The sequence below is a fragment of the Chanodichthys erythropterus genome, chromosome 9 (assembly GCF_024489055.1).
Source record: "Chanodichthys erythropterus isolate Z2021 chromosome 9, ASM2448905v1, whole genome shotgun sequence".
Lineage (NCBI taxonomy): Eukaryota > Metazoa > Chordata > Actinopteri > Cypriniformes > Xenocyprididae > Chanodichthys > Chanodichthys erythropterus.
The window spans coordinates 16,270,516-16,294,781 of NC_090229.1; the positions used below are offsets into that span (position 1 = coordinate 16,270,516).

General features: G+C 34.8%; 2 protein-coding genes across 9 annotated transcripts in view; both read left to right on the forward strand.

Moving 5' to 3' along the window:
* Positions 1–15,386, forward strand: part of LOC137027027 (tumor necrosis factor receptor superfamily member 14-like) — a 31,457-nt gene extending 16,071 nt beyond the window's left edge. The window contains exons 3-17 of one of the 5 annotated variants that reach the window (XR_010895977.1): positions 345–851; positions 1,278–1,403; positions 1,489–1,644; positions 1,807–1,894; positions 1,967–2,142; positions 2,224–2,288; positions 2,772–2,947; positions 10,254–10,345; positions 12,581–12,722; positions 13,229–13,316; positions 13,389–13,564; positions 13,646–13,710; positions 14,175–14,639; positions 14,769–14,833; positions 15,297–15,381. Coding sequence is in view for 1 of the 5 variants with exons in the window: in XM_067394771.1 (XP_067250872.1) it covers positions 719–851; positions 1,278–1,403; positions 1,489–1,644; positions 1,807–1,894; positions 1,967–2,142; positions 2,224–2,288; positions 2,772–2,933 (906 nt within the window). In the remaining 4 variants the exon portion in view is untranslated. Of the gene's footprint in view, positions 1–344; positions 852–1,277; positions 1,404–1,488; positions 1,645–1,806; positions 1,895–1,966; positions 2,143–2,223; positions 2,289–2,771; positions 7,355–10,253; positions 10,346–12,580; positions 12,723–13,228; positions 13,317–13,388; positions 13,565–13,645; positions 13,711–13,869; positions 14,070–14,174; positions 14,834–15,296 lie in introns of those variants that run through there. The other 4 variants (XR_010895976.1, XR_010895979.1, XR_010895978.1 and 1 more) reach the window with 4 other exon arrangements.
* Positions 14,842–23,582, forward strand: si:ch211-261n11.8. 4 transcript variants are annotated; one of them, XM_067394773.1, is made up of 8 exons: positions 14,842–15,154; positions 15,297–15,386; positions 21,162–21,287; positions 21,381–21,536; positions 21,643–21,727; positions 21,813–21,957; positions 22,290–22,340; positions 22,428–23,582. In XM_067394773.1, exons 1-8 carry the CDS (start codon positions 15,109–15,111, stop codon positions 22,446–22,448), a joined length of 720 nt encoding a protein of 239 aa, XP_067250874.1. In that variant the 5' UTR covers positions 14,842–15,108; the 3' UTR covers positions 22,449–23,582. The 4 variants fall into 4 exon arrangements, 3 of the variants coding, with proteins under 3 accessions (XP_067250874.1, XP_067250873.1, XP_067250876.1); XR_010895980.1 differs by having other exon boundaries at positions 14,842–15,386; positions 22,209–22,340; XM_067394772.1 differs by having other exon boundaries at positions 14,842–15,386.
* The last annotated feature ends 684 nt before the right edge of the window (positions 23,583–24,266 follow it).

Below are 24,266 nucleotides of genomic sequence, written 5' to 3' on the forward strand. Positions count from 1 at the left end.
TATGTTTAATTAGGGTTGGAGCTAAACTCTCCAGGACAGTGGCCCTCCAGGACCGAGTTTGCCATCTCTGTACTACAGTATTGCTAATAATCTCATCCATGAACATGATTACTGCCTAAGTCCCATCTCAATTCTTTTCCACTGGCCGTGAGGTGAAGACCAAATCTCCCATAATTCCACGCTGGAGCTCGGCATCATCAAGCTACACCTTTTTTTGAATAGGTGACCTCTAGCAGCGAAAATCTACATATTGTAGCTTTAATGTACCTTTAAAACAGCACTCTATTTATGTCTATATTGGTGTAGAACTCAATGCTGTCATCTTTGTCTTTTTGTCATTTCAGCTCTTTCCACAAGGCAGCTGTTTACACAGCTGTAAGAGGAGCTCAAGCTTAAGAGGAGACTTGCCTGTGTGAAACCTGGACAGAGAAATTTAACGTGCATAATTTGAATCTGCAGTGCGATGCAAAAACCCTTTGTCACACACTTTTCATTATAACTAAGGTTTTTGTTACCGTTGGACCCTGAATGTTTTACCAAAGAAGCCAAATACTCCATAAGCTATAGCTCATGAGGAAATCTAAAGGGCTACTAATGTATTTGTCCATCCATCTAATGTGTTGAAGAAACCATAAGGGAACTCATGAAGTCTGGTGAAGAAACGTTTGCCTCCACTTTCAAATGGACTAAATAAACCTGCATTTCCCTTTATTTGAACATGATTAAGTTAGGATTTATCGTATCAATTGCTGCTGTTGTCACTTTAAACTTCAAACTATGTTTCAGCATGACTGTGTGTGCTCGTGCTGAATATGAGGTTAATGGAGAATGCTGCCCCATGTGTGCACCAGGTACAGTATATGCTGTGGAATGTTGGGTTCTGCCTGGCAACTAAATGAATAGTGAACCAAGTGAGAAAGCTGAAGGATTTCCAGCTTTTATTAATCAAACAAAATTGTTTAACCCTTGGGAAATTTGAAGATTGGGAGCACAGACTTAAAAGGTTAGTTTACCCAAAAATGAAAATTCCTGTCATTAATTACTAACCCTCATGTCGTTCCACACCCGTAAGACCTTCGTTCATCTTCGGAACACAAATTAAGATATTTTTGATGAAATCCATGAGCTTTCTGGCCTCCGATAGACTGAAATGTTTTTAACACTTTCAAGGCCATTGCGGGACAGTTTACTTGTGTGGCGAACCCATGTTTTTCATTGCAATATTTATTTCTTTTGTGAAGTATCTCTTCAAAGATATATATTTTTTATATTTGTAGGAAACCATGTTTATTGGCATTGTACTATAGATACCAGCACCACTTGTGTTCCATGTCCTCCATCAACTTACACTGATGAGCCCAATGGGTTAGATAAATGCTTTCCCTGCTCTGTTTGTGATGCAGGTGAATGTATTCTCCAGAAAATAAGACTTGAAATAAAAAAGCTCTAGCACTTTTATTTATATGAAAAGATGTTATATTTTCACAGGACAAGGGCTAAGAGTAAAGAGAAGCTGCACACGCTTTGCAGACACTGTCTGTGAGCCACTGGAGGGATTCTACTGCATTGAGCAAAATAAAGGCAGCTGTAGATTCGCTGTCAAACACTCTGAATGTGATCCTGGACAATATATCAGACAAGCAGGTGTGTGAATCTGTGTTTTTACTAAACAGGAGAACTTGAATAATAGCTATAAAGTGGAAGGACAACTAGCTATACTAAAAATATTGACTCACATGAGAACAATAACTGTACTTTTAATGCTAGATTTTTTTTAAGACAGTCATTATCTTAATATCCTTGCAGGAACAGCATTTACTGATACTGATTGTGGTAACTGTTCAGAAGGCACTTACTCTAATGGCTCTTTCACTACCTGTCAACCACATTCAAAGTGAGTAATTACCTGTAATTACCTAAACTGTTCTAATAAGTCCATACATTGTAACATCGCTCTCATTTACAGATGTGAGGCTGAGGGACTTACAGAAATAAAACCAGGAACAGTGTCATCTGATGCTGAATGTGGGAGTTCAGCTCCAATTGGTATCATTGCTGGAGCCACAACTGGTGTTGTTTTGCTGTCTGCTGGGATTTCATTAATTTATTTCAAATTAAAACATAAACAGTCAAATGAAATTGGTAAGACTAAAATTATAATTAAAAAATCAAATACAATTTTATCATGTTGTGCAATTGTTAATATTTTGTTTTATGTTTTAGATAATAATCACCAACTACCAGTACAGGAGTGTGGCTTTATGCAAAGTCAATGTGACAGTGAACCAGTGAGTGAATAACTGAGCTGTGTTCATGAAACAATATATTTAACAATACAAACAACATTTTAGTGGGTCATTTGATGATGAAAATCATTTTCTTTAATGAGATAGAGTTGAGTGTACTCTTTATTTTTATTTATATTTTTGCATTTATTCTTTGTTCAGAAACTTGATCCACCCAGTCACAGTGAGATAATAGGATAAAGGAGGATAAACTATAATTTCTAAATCCTAGAGGAGTTAATGAGACTAAAAAGTGTACATTTGCCTAACTCTGTGCTGTGCCTGAATGTGTGCAGCACAATCCATTCTGCACATCCTTCTGAATAAATGCAAAAATTACCCCTTTAAAACATGAGTACACAAAGCAAAGTACAGAGATTTGGTAAAAAAAAAAAACATTTCTAAATCATATATATTAATAATATTATAGTAATCTTTTGTGTTTTAATGAAATCTTCCTAACTTTTTTTTTTTTTCTTTTTTCAGACATCACCAGACTCAGTGACTCCTCTTATATCATTCAGTAAAAGCCCTGAGATCAATAGGCTGACTGTCCATGGTGTTTCCCCGCATTCGTCTCAAAACACTGGGCAGGCTCAGCATCTGCACGACCCCACATTGCTGTCTGGAAAAGGGATGGAGGGATGATTAATTAACTGAAAGTATATAGTAGCCGAAATGCCTTCTCAAAAGTATCATAAGAAAGATGCTTTTGGGAAACGCAGCCCAGAACAATGCCTATCAGAGGACAGAAAAACATAATGGGGCAGTTTCCCGGACAGAGATTAAGCCTATTAGACAGGGTTGGGAAGGTTACTTTTAGAATGTATTTCACTACAGATTACAAAATACATGCTTTAAAAAGTAATTTTTTAACGTATTTCGTTACATCACTCAAGTTTAGTAACATAATCTAAATACTTTGGAATACTTAACACAACTGACCATATTAACTTGATGTTCTGTTTTAAGTTTACAACCTGTAAATAAAAATGACCTTTACCCATCAGGATTTGGTTTTCCACTAAATTGTATTTTTAACATCAGTTACAAAATATATATCTGCAGTTTATTAGACATAACCTATGTGTTGGTAAAGAATTTCAATATCTTGATAAACAAATTAAGAAAATATTTGTTTCTTTTAACATAACATCCATATATAATTATTGATATATCATTCCTAAATTATATTTGTTAAGATGTGCATCATGAGGGAAAACGAAATATTAAATAACAACAATAAAATATTGTTAATAATATACGTTGTTTTATAGGTGTATAGAGTCAAATTGACACAGTGGTTTTAAATTTTTTTTTTATTAAGAAAGTTTGTAAATTTAGAATGTTTATAAAGAAAATGAAATGAAATGATCTAATCAATCTCGAGAGAAGGCCTATATTCAAAGCTGACTCACATACGGTTTCTCAACAGTTTTTTGCATCTCTCCACCACCATTATTCTCTTTTTGTGTTTCACAAGAATTTAATACATGTTTGGAAAGAAATATGATAATTTTGTCCCTAGTATAAACATGTTTATATACTAATATTTAACCTTAGTGCACTGATAGCTGCATTAATATTAACCATATAAAAAACAAACGGCAAAGGAAAAAAAAAAAAAAAAAAAACGTTTTCAATTATTAGCCTATTAGTGATGCACCTATTTTCATTTTTCATGGCCAATAGAAGCAAATTGTCAGATTCTGATACTGGTTGCAGATTTTTTTTAAAGCAAATTTATTTGTTCAAAAAATATGTGTAGCTCTTTGATATTAGAGGCAAACACTGCATTTTATCATAATCCCAACAAATATATTATGTACATGAGCATGATCAGTTGTTTTTCATTTAAATTATTGTATAATTTTAAGATTAACAGCAAAAACAGCATGATCTGACTTTAGCTTTGTGAAATTATGCTTCATAAGACACCTGCACAAAACAATCAGCAGACGGACTGAATGAAATGCAAATTCACTCTCTGACAGTAGGTGGCGCTTGTGGAACAGCAGTGATATAGCGTTTCCATGGTTACCACTATATACAAAGCAGCGCTGCGCTGGAGATAAGAGGAAAAGCGATCAAAACGTTTTTGAAGACAGTTCTCTTCAGAGATACATTCATATCAATTCCAATTCAATATTTATATTATTCTTCCTATATTTCACGAACAGTGAAACAGCATGGTGCAGAATTTTCTCTGCTGGCGCGTCTGTTCTCTTTGTGTCCATTTTCAGCCTGTGCCTGTGTTACGTCCTGTTGACAGGCTTAGTTAATATTTACTGAAATTTTGGGAAATTATTACAAAGCAGTTTGTTTGCAAGCCCGGAATAAAGATAGACGTAGTTAACTGTCTACTCCCCAGCCCTGGGCCTCATTTATAAAAGTTTGCATAGATTTCATCCTAAAAGTGTACCTACGCGCAAAAGCTAGATTCTGCGTAGCCTACACACACAAAAAAATCAGATTTATAAAACCAAGCGTACGCCAGAACCTACGCACAAATCCCTTTATAAATCTCAGTCAGTGGAAGATTGTGCTTACGTGCATCTCCTGTCTCCTCCCCGAAATCACCATATATGGAGCTTATGACGCCTAGTTTTGCTATGCATAACCTAATCTGCATATTATTTCCATACACATTCCCATCCACATGACACAATGGCTAACATTTGTGCCATACACATTACATTGCTAAAAATCATCCAATATTCTTGTTAGGCTATGTTTTAGAATAAATATATCAAAATATGCAAAAAACAAAATTGTATAAAATACTTAAGATGAAGGTTTTAGAATAGAGTTGATTCATTCATTTCCACTGGCCAAATAGTATTTAGGCTATTTTTAGTGGAAACAGATAGGCCTACTTATATATTGCAGTGCACAAACAATTGTCTGTCTCTGCGCGTCACGTATTTTAAAAAGGAAACGTGCAAATCTTACAGTTTTCCTCAAATTAAATCCTTCAGATACAGTGGTGATTGTTTGAAGATCATACGCCATTAACACCACCGTGCAGCTGTGGTACAGTAAGCTCCCAGCCAGCACAGCTAGGTGGGGCCCAGATGAAATGAACACTGCTCAGTGTACACACTACAGGCTGTTAAATGTAACACAGAAACATGCTGGAGTTAATGAGATAATAAGGTGATAATGAGCAGAATCACTGAAGGACAGAGGAACAACAAGAACTACAACTTCAGCCACAGCCTTCAATGAAATCAAGTGATTTTGCCTTTCTTGCCATAACAAGCAGCCAGAGTAACACTAAAACAGTCAAAAGTAAAACTGCCTAACTGAAGTAAGCACTGACCTCGATCATGGTGACATCAAACCAAACTTATTTTCAACAAATCATCAACATCTAAACCTCTGGTAATTCTCATTTAACATTTAACAGCCTGTAATGTGCACACTGAGCAGTGTTCATTTCATCTGGGCTAACCCATGTGGGGCTTCCATGGAAACTGTGAATAAAACTGTCTGGGCCCCAGTTAGACACCTCAGGTGACACCCATCTGGGCCCCACCAGCTGTGATGGCTGGGCTATTAACATTGAACCTATTCAAAGTGGACCACGGACTGTTAGACTACTGAATCCAGCAGTGTCTTCCATAATATCGAAGTTAAATGTGCATCACTGATAGTCGTTCTTGAAAAAAATATTTTGTCATAACATCTGCAGTTTAGTTTCAAGAGGAACTATTGTGCGCCCATCACTCCTCGCTGTCATTAAAACAGCGTGTCACAAATTGATCGAAAGTAGCACATGTAGCCTACTATCTAAATTCATATCACTTTTGTTTAACTTCTCCGTAATGTCATTTCGGTGCTCATCACCATTAGTGAAAGTGTAATAGCCTATTAATGTAAATGTGTATATCAAAATGAAAACGTGAGTTTCCACAAGAGTTTAAATCACTTTTTTATTATTATTATTTAAACTGTTTCTGTAAACATGCACTCTATTTATGATTATGACTCATAATGAGGATTTAAAGTGGTTTTCCTTCATCTGCAGTCAGTCCCTCAGCTCACCATTGGTTTTGCCAAACTGCTCTGTCTCCAAAATGTTTGTACGCATGGGTCAGAGTTTGCGTGGAAGTGCGCAAATTTTCACGTCAAGTTTGTTTTTATAAATCACAACTTACGCGTCAGAAGTGGCGTAGCTATGCGCACTTTCAGGGCCTGTTTTGTGCGTATGCAAAGTTTTATAAATGAGGCCCCTGGTCTTAGAATAAAATGGCCCTTTAAACCAGATTAATAGAAATCTGCTTTCGCTGTCATGGTTTAAATAGTCCTAGACTTAGTCTAGTCCAGAGTTTAATAAACTGATTTCCTGGAGGAAGACTAGAGCTACTCCAGGACTAAATTGAGGCTTAAATTAAACCTACCAGGAGGCAGGTTTAACTTCAGATTAACATTATTTTTCAAAGTAGACACATGTAGGCTACTTCATGGATATATTGATATACACTGTGTGTGTGTGTGTGTGTGTGTGTGTGTGTGAGAATTATATATATATATATATACACATTTATTATTTTTTATTTTTTTGATGCTGTTCACTTTATTTAAACAATTTATTTTGATTTAACAATTGTTTCTGATTCAGATGTGATTGCTTCATGTTAAATTGACTTGAAATGGTTACTAGAACTCACTTGATGTTTTCATTTTGAAATAACATGTTTCAATTATGTAACCCAATCAAACAAGACTTTCACTTCCCATCATGCTTTGCACCGGGTTGAATTGGGAGAGTAAATGTTGAAAAAGTGATTTTATGCATTTTTTTTTTTTTTTTGAAAGATGAGAATATGGAGAGACTTATTACTGTTTAATGTTCTATTATGTAAACGTTTTTGTTATGTTAGTGTTTTTTGAAGATTAACGTTGTGGTGAAGTGTAGAGCTTGTGCTTGGGTTGAGGACCTGCTAACATTTGCCTTTTATATATAAAGAAGCAACTAGTATGATAGTGGCTCAAAGGAGTATAATTTCTAGACTTCCAACACCAAACATCACACACATGTGTAAATAGTTATGTTTGTTGCTATGTACAGGACAAAACAAAAGCATTGATAATCATAGGGTATTATATATATATATATATATATTATATTATATTGATATATTATATATTATATATATATATATATATATATATATATATATATATATATATATATATATATAATTATACACACACACACACACATACATACTCTAAAAAATGCTGGGTTAAAAACAACCCAATGGACAAACCCAGCAATTGGGTTGTTTTAACCCAGCGGTAGGGTTAAATGTTTGCCCAACCTGCTGGGTAGTTTTATTTAACTCAATTTAACTCAAAATATTGTTTAAAAATTACTGTATTGCTTAATTAAAATTAACCCAAAGTAGTAATAAATGAACATTTATTAATGTTCAATGAATAATTATTAAACATTTATTAAATTGCTTATTAATAAATTTATATTAATAAACTATTAAACTATTAAGTTTATATTAATAAAATATTAAAGCTTATTAATAAACATTTACCTATTGTCTATTATTGTTGTCTCTAATTGCATCTGGTTTTTAATTTCCCAACTATTTTGGGTTCATTTTAAGCTGGCCATTTAGCAATTTTTAAATAATAGTTGGTTTAAATAAAACTACCCAGCAGGTGGGGCAAACATTTAACCCAACCGCTGGGTTAAAACAACCCAATCGCTGGGTTTGTCCATTTTCAAATAGAATTCATTCCATTGTTGCCATTGTTTTCCTTGGATTTGCTTCTCAGTTCCATGCAATTTTAAGCTTTTCTTGGTTCATTCCATGTTTTCTATAGAAAACCTATAGAAAAAAACCTATTGTTTGCCTATAGGCAACTTCTCTCATGCCAATTCAGATTAGCACAGTTGGTTTTAAATTAATCTAATTTATTTTAATTCAGGACTTTATAGTCCAGGTTTGAGTAATCTGTACTTAATCTGTGTTTCAGAAAGCCATTTTGTAAGCCACGATTAACTATTCTAGATTAAAGCCTATCCTGGCTTAATTTAAACCCTATCTGGGAAACTGCCCCATTATGTTTGTTATTTCACAACAAATAAACTGAACTTGTAGCCTACATAGTTTGTGCAATTAAATTTATTTAAATTGAACATTAAATGTTCATATTGATTATGTTCTATTCTGTTATTAATGTTAATATAAATTATTCACTCTCAGAATAAAAAGATTGCATTTATAGGTAACAGCCTGTCACTGGCAGTCCCTTATGAAAATAAACCATTGTTTTACTACAGTAACCATAGTTCAACTATAATATTTGTAGATTTCCATGGTTACCATTACAGTAAAAATTTTAATCATGTGAAAACAAAAATATTATCCAATAAATTGCAATTAAGGCACAAATGCCTTTCAAATTACTCAATTTATTAAATTAGTAAATTACTAAAGTCCCCAATGTTTAGTAATTTACTAATTTAATAAATGTAATTAAAAGTTCAGTTTAGAGGTATCGGTAACAATAGTGGCGATACTGGCCTTGAAAATATTGGTATCATATTGAAAACAAAGTGGTATCGCCCATCCTAGCTTGACTTGAGAAAAAAAGAAGACAGAAACAGCAATATTGAGAGGGGTGGCCTAGCTGTGCCACTGAATAGAATGCAAAAACCTGTAAAGAACTACTACTGTGTGTTTGATATTTCATGTTTGCAAGATGGTGACAGGCTGAAAGCTGTTATTTTCTGTGTTTACAATAATCGACTATTACTGATGTTATTTATTGCTATTACTTTTTGGCTATAAATATTAAGCATTTTTTATTTTATATTATGTCTGAGTAGCTATAATCATATTTCATGCATATTTTTTGGAAAAAGATATTTAGGCTAACAAGTCATTTGTTTTACATTTACACAATGTTGATCACTTCAGATGTGGTGCAGTGCACTTGAAATAGAATTTTTTTAACCAGATTAATAAAGAATGTTATTGAATCATATTGTAGGCTAGTTATGTTTTTAAATTGACTATAGGCTATTAAATATTTAAAAACATTATAAAATTTGACAACATATTGAATTTTACTCAAATGAAAATTAGGCTTATTGTCTTTGCAATGGCATGAACTGTATAAATTTAACAAGGAACTATTCTGGTCTATTTGAACTGGGAACATTTGTAGTTTTAACACGTAGTCTATAGTACTGCAAGTTTACATTGGCTATCAAACATTTACAGTATGTGACCAACTTTAACAATTCAGTCAGACAGTTTTATAGAAGATAATGGGGCATTAATAGAGCATTAGCTTATGGTATTAGTATTTTTTATTTAAACTCTTCACAGAATTCAACCGATTAGCTGATTAGCCTATAAGTGTAAAAATAAAGAAGTGTTTGGTAGAGCGTTCTGCCACAGCATATTTCAGGACCTGAGACAGTGTTTATATAAACAGCACCAGTAAATGGATGGAAATGCCAAAGTATTGGCAACTAATCCTTAATGTAAATGTAATGTGAAGTTGGGAAAAAAAAAGAAAAAAAAAAAATGAGGAAGCGTTTCCTTCATTTTCCAAATTGACTTAAACCTCCTTTGCTCTTTATATGGATATGTTATCATACAGATAATAGTTTGGAAAGTGGATTCGTGATGTAGCCTACTTACTCGTTATGTACATTTTGAACACAAAAAAGTGGCATGCACCCAAAATGGCGGTTTAAAAAAAACAACAAGGACAAAGGTGGTGGCATTTTTACGAGTTGTACGACATGAGAAAGACGTTTGTGAGGTATCTAATTTGTTATTGTACTTCGGTAAAACGAATATCAAGTGCTCCGGATGTGTTGCGATTAGAAATGTTAAAATATAACAACGCCATTAAAATTATGACTGATACAAATAGTGGCGAAGAGATAAATGTCTTGATTGCTAATGGCGTATTCTTTTTCCTCAGTTCACTGTAGCTACACTTCTCGGATTTGGAAAAGCTTGTGGCCTGAGTGAATATAAATCAACTGTTGGAGTGTTGCCCAATGTGCAATAACGGTAGGCTTCTAATCATTAAGCATTTTAAATAATACGTGATACTAAAATTATATTTTTAATATTATAACATTAGCCTACATGTTTACACATTTTTTCCAACGAATACAGCGGATATGAGTGGCGCTTTGTGAAGCATCTCAAACCAGTCATGGGAGCAGAATGTTTATTTCATGTTGGTTAAATAAAAGCGAACTAAAACAAAAGTCACGGGAGCTTTTCAAAGCTTCGAATCAGTTGAACCAATTGATTCGCAAAATGATTCACTGAACCCGAAGGGTTCGAATCGCCACACGCTGGTGACCCCTGCTGGTCAGAACATTGCAACAAAAACTCAGGCCAAAAATTCATAAAAACATATTTTACAAACCCGTTGGAAATGTTTTATTGAGAGTAAAATCTATCAAATACAATGAACTAATCATCTAATAATAAGAAAAATATCAAGTGTTTGTATAATGCGTGTTCTTTTATCATTTTTCAGGGCTTGTTTTGTTTGATCCATGGATGGATGACTCTGCTAAATAAGAGACTGTTAACTACTATTATTAATTTTAATTAAAGTAATTTCTAATTAAAACATCTACAAATGTATAAAACTAATCAGAGATCAGGTAAAACCCATAGACAATTGCTCAGTGGTTTGTTGCTGGGAGTAATCTTAGAGAATCCGCATGATTCATGGATTTTTAAAATAATTTTTTCATTGTACTTTCAAAATTGCAGAATTCAACAGTAAGTTCTTGATACTTTTCATACCTTTTAACATTTTGTAAGTATAAACTGAAACAATAATTTAAATAAAAATTAACTTAAAATTAAAGGGCACAAACTTATGTTAAATTCGTTTAACAGAGATACAGTTCTTTGGGCTTTTTGATTTATTTATTTATTCATTTTTTAACATTACAGATTCTAAATAAACTTTAAAGGCTGTTTGAAAATGATCAAAATTGGGTTTTGGAGTTATTTTGGAGTCGTTTAGTTTGATGAATGTAAAATGTTATATATATTTTTTCTTTTGGAAAAATGCCATTCTTTTGAATGAAGTAAAACATGACAAATTTAAAACTAGGTTGCAGTTTATTTAAACATGTAGAAATTGAGACTTCTCATGCCAAAATAAAGTTGAACAGGGACATTCAAAAAATAAATTCACAATGGACTCTCAATTGCTATTTTTGTGGTACTCTACATCAAGATGAAAATGCTCGAATGTGTCTTTCACAGGATATTCTAAGAGCAATTTTAAGTCAAGTCAAGTCAAGTCAAATTTATTTATATAGCGCTTTTACAATTGGTAATTGTTTCAAAGCAGCTTTACATATTAGAAGCACAGAAAAAAAAAGGGAAGTGGTTAAAACCGTACAAACAAGCGTGGTAATATGTAACATATACAAGATGGTGCTACATTAAGCCAATGTCGGCTGACTTCCAGGGGTGGAAAAAACCCCCTAGGAGAAAAACCCAGCGTGCTAGCACTGGGAAAAAAGTCCTAGGAGGGAAAAAAACCCTTGGAAGATATATATATGTAAATGTATATGGAGATCAAAATCTGAATTGTACATTTTTATTATAGAGTTTAAAAATCGATTATATATATTATATATAAATATATGTAAGCGGATACGGGGATCCTGGGCTACGTTGTAGTCAGGTCCAGACGCAGGTTCTCCATCTGACCTGGATACGGCCTGGATCCAGCACCCGGCAAACCTCAGGATAAGCAGAGAGACAGATATTAGCGTAGATGCCATTCTTGTTCTGATGTACAGGTATATCTAGTGTTATAGGAAATGTTCTCGGTTCCGGCCGACCTAATTATTGCAGCGTAACAATCCTTTAACGGATTTGAAAAATGTTAATGTATTGATAATGTGTTATGTGTATGCAAGAGCAAAGAGATGTGTTTTTAGTCTAGATTTAAACTGACAGAGTGTGTCTGCTTCCCGAACAATGCTAGGAAGATTGTTCCAGAGTTTAGGTGCTAAATAGGAAAATGATCATTTAAATGATACATTTTGGTTTTAACACAATAAGAACTTACCAAAATGTGCCCACTCAAATGAGGAAAACATAAATTAATCCAAACAAATTTACATAAAGGAGAACAGAGATATTAACAAAAAGATCTAATCAATTGGTTACTGCATTTATGATTAATTCTCCAAAAATAAGACTTGAAATAAAAAAGCTCTAGCACTTTTATTTATATGAAAAGATGTTCTTTTTTTACAGGACAAGGGCTAAGAGTAAAGAGAAGCTGCACACGCTTTGCAGACACTGGAGGGATTCTACTGCCCTGAGCAAAATAAAGGCAGCTGTAGATTCGCTGTCAAACACTCTGAATGTGATCCTGGACAATATATCAGACAAGCAGGTGTGTGAATCTGTGTTTTTACTAAACAGGGGAACTTGAATAATAGCTATAAAACAGAAGGACAACTAGCTTAGCTTTACTAAAAATGTTGACTCAGACATGAGAACAATAACTGTACTTTTAATGCTAGATTTTTTTTTAAGACATTAGGTGCGTCCCAATTCGCGTACTTATCTATGATGTTTTTAAGTATAAATAGTGTGAGTAGTGCGTTCACACTGAAAATTCAAAAAAGAAAAAGTACACTTTAAATACCCGGATGATGCACTAAATTAACGGTAAAAACGAAGTGTGGAATGTTGGACACTTCATGCACTCGACTGTCGCAGCTTTAATTACATAGTGGAGGGGGAGAGGGTATCAAACTCCGATGTTAAATGACAAAATACCCTTATACAATTTACGCACTACATGGATGAGTACATAGTGCACAAGTACATAGTGTATAAGTGCATAGTGTATAGTGTGTCATTTGAGACGCAACTATTATCTTAATATCCTTACAGGAACAGCATTTACTGATACTGATTGTGGTAACTGTGCAGAAGGCACTTACTCTAATGGCTCTTTCACTACCTGTCAACCACATTCAAAGTGAGTAATTACCTGTAATTACCTAAACTGTTCTAATAAGTCCATACATTGTAACATCGCTCTCATTTACAGATGTGAGGCTGAGGGACTTACAGAAATAAAACCAGGAACAGTGTCATCTGATGCTGAATGTGGGAGTTCAGCTCCAATTGGTATCATTGCTGGAGCCACAACTGGTGTTGTTTTGCTGTCTGCTGGGATTTCATTAATTTATTTCAAATTAAAACATAAACAGTCAAATGAAATTGGTAAGACTAAAATTATAATTAAAAAATAAAATACAATTTTAACATGTTGTGCAAGTGTTAATATTTTGTTTTATGTTTTAGATAATAATCACCAACTACCAGTACAGGAGTGTGGCTTTATGCAAAGTCAATGTGACAGTGAACCAGTGAGTGAATAACTGAGCTGTGTTCATGAAACAATATATTTAACAATACAAACAACATTTTAGTGGGTCATTTGATGATGAAAATCATTTTCTTTAATGAGATAGAGTTGAGTGTACTCTTTATTTTTATTTATATTTTTGCATTTATTCTTTGTTCAGAAACTTTATCCACCCAGTCACAGTGAGATAATAGGATAAAGGAGCATAAACTATTTCTAAATCCTAGAGGAGCTAATGAGACTAAAAAGTGTACATTTGAATAACTCTGTGCTGTGCCTGAATGCGTGCAGCACAATCCATTCTGCATATCCATCTGAATAAATGCAAAAATTACCCCTTTTAAAACTTGAGTACATAAAGCACAGAGATTTGGTAAAACCATTCCTAAATCATAGCCTGTATTAACAATATTATGGTAATCTTGTGTTTTAATGAATTTATTATTTATTTTTATTTTTTAACAGACATCACCAGACTTCACTAGATTTCAGGACCCGAGCTGAGACAGTGTTTATATAATCAGCACCACTGAAGCTTTATTTTCCAGAAATAATTTATAATATATTAGCAAATGTTGCTTAGTCTAAAACCTCCATATTGTTGCATTATTTTGCTATCCAAGTTTTTCAAACGCATTGATGTTTTTCAAAACTCTGAATCAACCGAATCCACATGACTGAGACACCATTTGGTTAATGTGTTCAACAGTAGTGCAGTGAAATCAAAAGACCAGTGGAAAAAAGTGTTACACAGGCCATTTTTGTGTTGACATAGCCTACATGGCATGCCCTTTTACAGATAACATAAGGAAGAGACTAAGCATCAGTGGAGCACATATGATTAATTAGGCTTTTCTTTTCACAGAATTAAGTTTTCCTCTTTTTTTTTCAAGAAACAGAAAAGCATGCTGACATCATGGTTGAAGAAATGTAGCCTACATGTTGCTTTTATTAATATTGCTTTAAATAAATAAGTGATAATATAATTTTCATGAACAAATTATCACGAAGAAATAAGTGAACAGCGTGTAAATCTGCAATGCAATGTTCTCTGGACAGTGACCGAGGAGGGACCGATTCCAACAGCCGGAGCTACTTTTTATGATGGCTGCCGAGTCACGCAGGTATTGGCTAACGTTACTCCGCAGAGGTTGGTGTCCCGATATAGTCCGAATATAAACGCTTATTATAAGCCGTAGTGGCTCATGATAAGACAAAAATAGGGTCTGGAAAGTGGATTCGTGATGTAGCCAACTCACGCGTTATGTACATTTTGAACACAAAAACGTTTTGCATTGTTAATGTGGGCGCGGTATGCAAGCCTGCAGATAAAGCACCCAAAATGGCGGTCTAAAAACAACAAGGACAAAGATGGTGGCATTTTTACGAGTTGTACGAGATGAGAAAAGATGAGATGTTTGTTAGATTTGTTATTCTACTTTTCGGTAAGACGAATAGCAAGTGCTCCGGATATGTGTTGCGATTAAAAATGGAGCAACAACGCCATTACAATTATGACTGATAAAAATAATGGCGAAGAGATGTATGTCGTGGTTGCTAATGGCGTAACGTATTCTTTTTCCTCAGTTCACTGTACACTTCTCGGATTTGGAAAAGCTTGTGGCCTGAGTGAATATAAATCAGCTGCTGGAGAGTGTTGCCCAATGTGCAGTATCGGTAGGCTTACTAATAATTTAGCATTTTAAATACGTGATACTAACATTATATGTTCACACATTTTTTCCCAACGAATACAGCGGATATGAGTGGCGCTCTGTGAAGTATCAAACCTACGGAGCCCCTAAAGGCACATGGTGGTAGGAAAAAAAAATGGGAAGAGAGGAAATGTTAAGAAAAATTGATATGGGAGGATTTTTTCCCCCAAAATCTTTTGCGTTCCCTCGCAAAGATATAATCGTTCCCTTACTGTGACAAACACTTCCTCTTTAATGTCCTGCTATGGAGTCAAATTAATGCCTTAAAGTTTTGCACAAAAATAAAGTTTTGTAAAACACAAAAAAGAATTGAGCTATAAAAAAATGTTTTGCAAACAAAAATAAAGAATTGCAAAGGAAAATAAAATATTGAGCGGAAAAAAAATAAGTTTTGCAAACAAAAATAATAAATTGCAAAATAAAATAAAGTAGTGCAAAAATAAAAATATAATCAATTACAAAAATCAATGACAGCTGTAATCCTATTTTATCTTTGCCACATATTTTTCATGCTCAAACCTACTAAATCATTTGTAACGCTCATTTTATTCTGCGTTTCAGTCAAGCGTGCGCTCACGATACCGGTTTTCTTTTGCGCTGCACTGTTCTGTGCGGATCTCTTTATGGCACTGGTTTGACGTGGGGGTGGAGTCAAGAAACGGGGGCACGCCCCCGCGAAACACGTCATCGGCAGGAGACGCAGATCGCAACAGAACAGGGCAGCGTTTCCCAAAAGCATCATAAGCTTTTGGAAACCAATGGAGCTACGATCAACTTAGGCTTACGATGCTTTTGGGAAACGCTACCCAGATCAGATCAAGCATAGAGACAGAGCGCATTTATTATAATCTGAAAACCACGCCCACCGGGGGACAAACAATCCAACCGTCTCCATTGACTTTGTATTGCGTGAGACTGCCTTCTTGTCTTTTCTGACTCATTACAATAAACAGAACAATGCCTAAAAGCTGCTGTGTGACAAGGTGTACTGCTAACAAGCTAAAAAAAAAACAGAAATACGTTTTTATAAACAGTCGACCCCAAAAGACGAATGTTTAAGGACACAAAAGTGGATACAGGCAGTGAGACAGAGCGCAACGGGTCATATTACTATAAGAAATGCATTGGAGGGGGTCGTAATCGGTGACAACATATGCTAAACAAACCAACAAAAACAAAACATGCATTATTTTTCACCATGTCAAAGAATTATTTCACCTGTCGCCGATTACGTTCCCTTCCAATGTATTTCGCGGGGGCGTGCCCCCGTTTCTTGACTCCACCCCCACGTCAAACCAGTGCCATAAAGAGATCCGCACAGAACAGTGCAGCGCAAAAGAAAACCGGTATCGTGAGCGCACGCTTGACTGAAACGCAGAATAAAATGAGCGTTACAAATGATTTTGTAGGTTTGAGCATGAAAAATATGTGGCAAAGATAAAATAGGATTACAGCTGTCATTGATTTTTGTAATTGATTATATATATATTTTTTGCACTACTTTATTTTATTTTGCAATTTATTATTTTTGTTTGCAAAACTTATTTTTTTCCCGCTCAATATTTTATTTTCCTTTGCAATTCTTTATTTTTGTTTGCAAAACATTTTTTTATAGCTCAATTCTTTTTTGTGTTTTGCAAAACTTTATTTTTGTGCAAAACTTTAAGGCATTAATTTGACTCCATATCCTGCTGGCTGGCAGTAGTGTTTCAGTTAGTAACATACGTTAATAATGCGCAGCTCGAGTTTGAACTTGTTGGACTCAAATAGAAATGCAGTCAGTGCTTATGTCAAGCAGTTCAGTAAAGTTGGCAATATATTCACAGATTCGAGCTTCCCAGAGTAATAACTTGTGAGCTACTTCCAATTATAGTAACCTAGACAACGAGCAACCCAATTTTCTATGAGCAGGAGGCGGAGAGAAGTCTGAAGGGGCCGTCTGAAAAGTGAAAACCCAAAACCCTTTTGCTCATTTTAAATTATGTAAAATACTCAACTTCATTGTAACACACTATGTCACCAAATTCAGTTCATACATCACTGCCCTCCTGCTGATTATAGGTATTACAACACTTAGTTTGGCAAGTCGTACATAAAGGCCTTCTTTACACAAGTGATGTTGGTACACAGCTTACATACAACAGCTTTTGCATGATAATTGCTTACTGGATTTGATGGCCTGCACATAGAGACCAATTTATTATAAAGCACATTTGAGGAAAATTGGGTTGTTGCTCGTTATCTAGGTTACTATAATTGGAAGTAGCTCACAAGTTATTAATCCGGGAAGCTCGAAACTGTGAATATATTGCCAACTTTACTGAACTGCTTGACATAAGCACTGACTGCATCAAAAAATCCTCCCATCCCAATTTTTTTTCCCACCACCATGTCCCTTTAGGGGCTCCTTACAAACCAGTCATGGGAGCAGAATGTTTCTTTCACTGCGTTCCATTTGGAAGGGCTCATCCCTATGCCCTAATCCCTTCAAAGGGTTTACCCTCCGGAGTGAGAGCTTTGAAGGGATGAAGGGTGTAGGGGTAAAAAAAACAACTTTTGGAACGCACTTCTGCGTCATCTCAACGAGACAATCAAGGAGGAGCAGATTGTGCAAGCTGCGCCCTTTGTTTAACGTTAGTTTATTTATTTAGGTTTATCGCACCATATTGTATGTGTCTGTATTTTAAACATTTGAATGGACTGATAAAGGGAGCTGTAAAGTATTTTTGTTTAAGTACAATGTCATTTTGACCATAATAATGTGCCAAATCTAACTCGTATATTACAGTAGTATAGAAAAATATTATATATACATTTGTAGGTAAAATCGAAGTCCGAGCCTCCTATACCCATTCTGTGATGACAAACAACTTCCCTGTGCAAAGGCTCATGGGGCCCCGAAGTGTCCATCAGTTGTACCCTTCAAAATCCTTCATTCTGAAGGGCCCTTTGAATTGGCCAGTTTTGAGCACTTTGGTTTGGAATGATCCTGCAATATGGCGGCCACAAAACAAGCCCTGAAAATTGATAAAAGAACATATTATTATACAAACACTTGATTTTTTTTTTTTTAGATTTTACTTTCAATAAAACATTTGCAATGGGTTTGTAAATGGCCTGAGTTTTTGTTGCATTTGCAATGTTCTGACCAGCAGGGGTCACCAGCGTGTGGCGATTCGAACCCTTCGAGTTCAGTGAATCTTTTTGTGAATCAATTGGTTCAGTTGATTCGAAGCTTTGAAAAGCTTCTCCCATGACTATTTTTTTTTTTACTTCGCTTTTTTATACCAACATGCAGGGCTGGAAATGGCTGAGATTCACTGGGGGGACTCTATACAGGAAGGATTTTTTTTCATATGCATTTAAATATAAAATATTATATAATTATATAACATTAAACAGACATATTTTATGTTTCCTCCAAACACTTAATTATCAATCAGACACATGAAAGGTCAATGAACAATATTTATGAATTGTGTGTGGCACAAACATGTTCATTCAACAGAATTTTTGCTTGGAGAAAATTACCAGTTTGATTTTGGCCAAATTAAAGATACTTTTTTTTTTTTTTTTTTTTTTTTTTTTATAGGAATTTGCATGTGGTGCATTAAAATGTTGAAATGTGATGTTTATCATTTTATAAAAACTTTTTGTTTTGAGGATGTTACCACAGACATGGAGGGGTTTTTTTGTTTTATAGTTTAATACATGTTTTTGAACAATTCTTTGTAATGAATGATTCAATGACAAATACATTTTTAACAATCATTTGTCACCACCTACTGGTGTAATGATGTAATTGACAATCTTTAATAGAAGTATCAATTTTGTTTGTTGCTTTATTTTTGCAAAATGGTCCACACATGCAAAGTTGGTTGATTACACAACTTCAATAAAGTAACAGCCTATAGTTAACAATTACTGGTTTACAAAGTGCCATGGAAAGTCAAACTATTTTTACTTAAAATGTTCATATATTGAACATGTTACTTCTTGGAATACAGCCAGGTTTTTCCTAATGGGCATATCTGTCATTTTCACACATGAGGAAAACTAATGTTTAGTCAATAATTCAAGAATATCCATACCTTAAAGCTCTTGATTCTAGATTGTATTTGGCCTTAAACAGTAGTTATTGTAATTGTTTAACCATAGCATTTGTTACAATAAGGATATAATTAAAGCTAGACCATTGATGGCTCCTCGTTGCATGCTTAGGTCAATGTTATCTTTTTTTCTCTCTTTTTTTAAAATCACACCTTTTTACATTTTGCAAGTATAAATTGAAACAATAATTTAAATAAAAAAAGTTGGGTTTTGGAGTTACTTCATTTAGTTTTAATGTAAAACTTTATTTATACATTTTTATTTTGGAAAAGTCATTCTTTTGAACGAGGTAAAACAGATGACAAATTTAAGACTAGGTTGCAGTTTATTAACAGATTTTTGGCTGTCCCAGACGAAAGATTGCCATCGTGAAACAATCGTGGCAATTTCTGTGATCGTGGCTCTTAATCGATGGTCCTATGTCATGAGAGAGGTTCAAAGACTGCCGTTTTCCCGGTCTTGCGACCAAAGATAGCCTACGATCATTTTCTGACAGTGTCAGAAATTCAGCATGATCAACGCACAGTGTGTTGCTGCTACGACCTACGTCTACTGACCAGCCAATGAAAACGCGACATGAAATCAACGAGACATGGCGCTAAAACGTAATACTGCTTACCTCAAGCTCTTTTTCCTTCTTTTGCCGCTCCCCTTTTTTCCCCAGTGCACATAAAAACTACAACTGCCAAAGTGTGATTCAACATAGGGTTTTGTTTACCACTAGCGCATGCTAATAACGTTTTATTCTTCTGTAAAAACATGCATCGTAGCCTACGAGTCAACAGTCAGTCTACATCAGGGATGGACAACTCCGGTCCTGGAGGGCCAGTGTCCTGCAGAGTTTATCTCTATTCCTGATAAAAACTCACTTGCCTATAACTTTCTACTAATCCTAAAGACCTTGATTAGCTGGTTCAGGTGTGTTTGATTAGGGTTGGAGCTAAACTTTGCTGGACACTGGCCCTCCAGGACCGGAGTTGTCCATCCCTGGTCTACATGCATGTCGTACCGTAAGTTTAGTAGATCCATGTCGCACAGTGTGATAAAGTAATGATCTACTAGGATTACTAAAATCGTGCAGTGTATCTTGGGCTTTAGACCCTCTTCATAACCATAAGGATACCTATCTATGTCAGGGGTGTTTAACCCTGTTCCTGGAGATCTACCTTAGTTTAGCTCCAACCCTGATAAAACACACCTGGATCAGCTAATTAAGATCTCAAGGAGCACTTGATAATTACGGACAGGTGTGTTGAGCAGGGCTGTAGCTGAACTCTGCAGGAAGGTAGATCTCCAGGGTCTCCATAGATCATGGTCGAGCACCCCTGATCTATGTTTTTTGTTTGTCTATGTCCTGCAGGTTTCATGAAATTCTGTGACTTCAGCAATAATTTACATTTACCTCCAACCACATCATCTTATAAGAATGCTCACAGAACTCGTTCCTCTGTGAGTGTTGACTGTAAAGCATGTTATTTATAGGGCTCCAGCTAAAGCCTAGAGTGTTTTAAAAAAATATCTAATAATTTAGACAGTTTGTTACACCTGTTAAATTCTGTGTCTGGTTTGTTGTCTCAAACTCCCTGATGTTAAGAACTGAACAACTGTTACTTTGTGTTGTTTGTAGGATCAGTAGTTCACAAAGACTGTACTGGGGATTTGAGCACCTCATGCCAACCTTGTGCTCCAGGAACATTCATAAGTGAACCTAATGGTCTTCATTCGTGCTTCCCATGCAAAAATTGTGATGAAAGTATGTTTTTAAATGTATTTTTATTAACTTAAACATTTGGGGGTGGGGGTTTGTATTGCGTTTATGAAAGTTCTGCTAATTGTGCCCTTTTAGGTCAAGGCCTTTACATTCAGAGTAAATGCACTACAGTAAGAGACACCATCTGTGATGTGCTTGATGGTTATTACTGCAGCGATTATTCCAATTCACAGTGCAGTCGTGCTGTAAAACACAGTGTTTGTAAACCAGGACAAGAAACAAAAACACCAGGTATCGTTCAAAATTATTTTTTTATTATCACGATTCAATGATTAAAGAAGTAGTTCAGACAAAATTATGGTTAATTTCTGAAAACAATCTTTGTATCTGCTTACAGGAACAAAGACGTCAGATGCAGTCTGTGTGGACTGCATTTCTGGGTATTTTTCTCCATCAGGTCTGAACTGCACCAAGTGGACAGAGTAGGTGAAATATTATTTGTACTCCCTTGTACAAATCTATTATTTATTTTTTTATCTATTATTAATTTTAATTATTTTATGTCAGTTGTACAGCTAGGAATGGAATAAAAACAGAAAATGGCAGCTTTGTAAAAGATGTCACATGCACACCGAAAAGACAAAGATATGGTCTCATATGTGCAGTGGTTTTAACAGTTTTCTTCATAATTCTACTCTTGATCAGAGCACAAGTGAGTATATGCAGAGTTAATTTGAATAAATTTTTTTGCAAAGTACAGAATTGTTTGATTTGTGATGGATTTTTGCTGAAACCTGTATAGAAAACAATTAATTATAATGAATTAATGTGTTCTCTTTGTCAGTTTAACAAACCTGATTTAAAAAGTTTGCATTTTCTTCACTTTTTTTCAGGGTTGTAAACTTAAAGCAAGTTCTTTAATTCTTTAAATGTAAAATAATTCAACTATGTTAATTCTTTAAGAATAATCTTGCTCTGAACTGAGTTCATGAAACAGTCTGATATGCGTGGATGACTGATATTGGTTGGTGTTGCACTCAACAGTATCCTCCTGAAGAAACATTCTCTGCAAATACAATGATTGCACAACCCACCGTAAGAAGTGATAATTTTCTTCATTCTAGTCATGCAGGTAAAACACTTATAATAAACCTAATTTATGTGCATATTGTTCGATTACAGGGAGAACTTGAAGAACCATAGTTGTTTACAAACAAATCTGTCACCCCACCCCACTTCTCCGTGTGCTGTGACCTTGACGTGGTGGAGAAGCTTAAGTACCTCTACAAACTTATCCCAGTCCAAGCTTTTATTTCAAAAGCAGATTCAACCACACAAGGGAAATACCAGGAGGTCAGACAAACAACAGCAAGCAGCAAGCTAGTAGTGGCTCTGAAGTAAACATGCATGAACGTCAATGGAGTAGTGCAGGGATGACGTCAGGACTTGGAAGACTATGGCCTTTTATAATGGGTGTTTTTCAATTTCTGAATAGAATAAAGCCTGGGATAAACATAACTTGACTATTCTGAAGTTTTGTTCTACAACGTATATGGCACACACTTCAAACTGTCTAGTTAATTATTAGGAACATAGGTTTTCAAAAAATAAACAACTGCTTTAAAATTCAGGTTTTTGATATGGGTAATTTAAGTTGAATGAATTTATCAAGTTGTTTTCTACAGGCATTATTTTAATCATAAATTGAAAACCCCAATATAAAACCCCATAAGATTTTTTCCCAAAGAACATCCTGGGATTTTTTTTTTTTTTTTTTTTATGACCACAAAGAGTCAGGACCTCTTGTTTAACTTGTCATTTGAAGGACGGTCCCTATCATTTATACTGGGGCGTTACGACCCACACAGACCATAAGGTGAGCACCCCCTGCTGGCTTCACTAACGCCTCTTCCAGATGCCAGGTACTGATCGGGCTCAACCCTGCTTAGCTTTAGTGAGCGACCAAGACAGAGCCGCAGAGTGATAGCTGCTGGCAAATGGACAGATGTATATTTTAATAATCAACAATAATTGTTTTATATTACATTGTTGTTGTTATTAAATGTTGTTAAGACCACTTTTGTAAGAAACAGTGTTCTGTTTGTCTACTTCTCTCTATATGTATATAAACACCTGAACAGATGTCTGACTGGCTATATTGTGATACCCTATTCTCTGTTCGTATAACAGTGGCCCCGTCACTTTTTTTTTTTCTTGAAAAGTGTGCTTGTGCTATTCTCTCTAAAAAAAAAAAAATGACACCACTATTTTATAATTTAAACACACATTTACATTTTTAAGCGTAACCAAATACTTTTTTTTTTTGGGCCAACTGCACTTAAAAAGTTGAGGCAAAAATGTTTGCTGGTTTTTAAGCTACCACAATATGCAGGACATACTTTTTTTGAAAAAGCTGCACTGAATATTGCTAGACAAGGTAGCAGGCCTGTAACCCCCTGTACCAATAAATCAGTTGACGTGGATTTAGTCAGTTTTCACAGGTGATATAGAACTGTAGGAAACAAAAAAAAGTTTAGGGAAAAACTGAAGCAGAGGATATATTTTACAGCTTTACAACTCAAAAGTTGTAGATACATATGGTCATTAGTTCCTGATCACATCCTGATAGTGTAAATTTGTACAGTGTTTGTCATTATTGTTAATGGCAGTGCTGGTAAAAACTGTACTAATGTTGTACTGTTTATGATGACTGATAATAATTCTAGTTCTATATTTTTGCATTGCCTTTTGTAAAGATTCTATTTTATATGCCTTTTATACCATATGTATGTGCACTGAATCTAAGTTTCTTTCTGTTTTGATTTGTTGTATGCTCCAGTGTGACAAAAATGACCTTAAATATTTAGGAAAAATTAGCAATACAGTTGCCACTCATACCAGTACCAAACAGTGCTGATAAACAATGTCCACCCTTTAGTTTACCATCTTTCTAGCTGAGGAACAAGATTTGTTTAAAAAAAAAATCATTTAAATCATCAAAAGAAAAAAGTCACTTTCAAT